A 1,822-nucleotide genomic window follows, 5' to 3' on the forward strand; every position below is an offset into this window, starting at 1 on the left:
CGGCCGCGGCTCACACTGCCCGAGACACACCCCAGACTCGCGGCGCTGGGGGCGGGCGAGCGGGCGGCAGGTTTCTCCCAACGAAACGGGGTTTCTGGGCGCGCCGCGGTGCCCTACCTTTCTCCCCAGGGTCGGGCTCCCGCTCCCGCTCCCGCTTCCTCCCCTCTCGGGGCTTCTTGCCGCGGCCGCGGCCCCTCCTCCTGGACTCGGACATTCTGCCCGGGGTCCCAGGCGGTGGGACGGCCTCGGCTCTCCGCTGCGCGCTGCGCCCCCGCCGCCTGCAGCCCCAGTGCCCGAGCGCGGCGCCTTTCTTATAGGCGGTCACACCCTCCGGGGGAGGGGAGCAGCGAACCTTAACTCTTCCCCTCCCGCGCCCGCCGCCCTCGGCCCCCCCTCCGCACAGGCTCAGGCCGCGGGGGGCTCCGGGCGACCGGTCTGGGCTCGGGCCCGCTCCCAGGCCCACCGAGATGGGCAACACCGGCGCTCAGAGCGCCGCAGACCTCTTCGCTGGAGAGCGGGCTCCAGCTGGCCTGGGGGCCTGAACATGTTGGGGAGGGGGAGTAGAGATCCCCCAGCGAGGGCCAGTCTAAGGACAGCATGGGGGTGGGGATACAGCCAGAGAAGGGCCCAGGAAGGGACCAGAACGAAGCCCACTGACAAGTCTAGCGAGGAAGGAAGCACGCTTGCTGGTCTCTCACAGTCGTGGGACGGTTTGCCTGTGCCTCCGCTTCCCCGCAGGTCTGGCCTTGACGCTAAGGGGTACCATCACCTGGGGATACCTTTAATGCAACCACCGCTTGTGCCTGGCTGTCAGGGTCCGTGGCCCAGGATCCCTCCTAGCCTGGGTGGCTGCAGCCTGCTGGGACCCTGGGTGCCCCAGGTGGCTTGTAGCACTCCCTGCCTCACACAGACTGCCCCTCGGACAGCACTGACTGCCAGCACCAGCTGGCTCCTCTCTTCAAGGCGCATGGAGGTGAACGCAGACACTGACACCCCCTACCCAATACACATCCCATAAACCCCGGTAGGGGCTGCCGGAAGGACAGCCTCCTGCCTGGGTGTGGTGCTGAAAGGGTTACATAGTACAGGCTCTCCCTCTTCTGGCTCCCAGAAAGCCTGAGCCTGCGGTTTGCCTGCCTAGCTCTGCCTGAGGTGTCCCCTTACAGCCATCCCAACTAGAACTCGAGTCAAAGATCATCCCAGCCAGTCCTCTGCCTCCTCAGGAGAGGGTCCCAAGGCTTGTGTGGATAGCATCCGCCTTAGAAGAGTCTGGAGCAGGCTGGGACTCTGGGTCAAGGCCAGGGACTCTGAGGCTCCAGTGCTGCCTGGGGGCCTGGCCAGAACTGGAGGCCAAACTTGGGGGGTGGGAGCACAGAAAGAGAGAAGGTGGAGGCGATGTCCATGTGGAGGGCTGATCTCTGGTGCTCTTGGGGCTGAACTCCTGTCTCATCAGGGACCACCTCTGGGGAGACCAAGGGTAAGAGATATCCCTCATCCCCACCCTAACCAAGGGAGAGAGCACCCACCCCACTACAGGGAGTGTTGCTCTCCACGAGGTGGGCAGCAAGGGGTCCTGGGCAGAACCAGAGTCCAAGTCTCACTCCTACTCCCAGCCTCTGCTCACTCAGCTTCTACAGTGGCACTTGTACTCATCCCTCCCAGCCATCTGCCTCAGTTCACTTGCTCCTCCTATCCCACCGACTCTGGGTTCCTTGCTCAAAGTGCTGCCCTCTCAGTTCTGACCTCTCCAAGGCCAAGAGAACAGGCTTTCTGAAACACAGACCAGATCACGTCACTCACTGTTACCCACGGCTACACCTAA

General features: G+C 64.2%; 1 protein-coding gene across 1 annotated transcript in view; it reads right to left on the reverse strand.

The window, feature by feature from the left end:
• Positions 1-969, reverse strand: part of NRG2 (neuregulin 2) — a 67,455-nt gene extending 66,486 nt beyond the window's left edge. Inside the window, exons 1-2 of the mRNA XM_006156234.3 lie at positions 907-969; positions 118-328 (exon numbers count right to left, since the gene is read on the reverse strand). Coding sequence (XP_006156296.2) covers positions 118-328; positions 907-969 — 274 coding nt within the window. The remainder of the gene's footprint in view (positions 1-117; positions 329-906) is intronic.
• Between the last annotated feature and the right edge of the window lie 853 nt (positions 970-1,822).

The sequence above is a fragment of the Tupaia chinensis genome, unplaced genomic scaffold, assembly GCF_000334495.1.
Source record: "Tupaia chinensis unplaced genomic scaffold, TupChi_1.0 Scaffold000484_1, whole genome shotgun sequence".
In the NCBI taxonomy this organism is placed as follows: domain Eukaryota; kingdom Metazoa; phylum Chordata; class Mammalia; order Scandentia; family Tupaiidae; genus Tupaia; species Tupaia belangeri.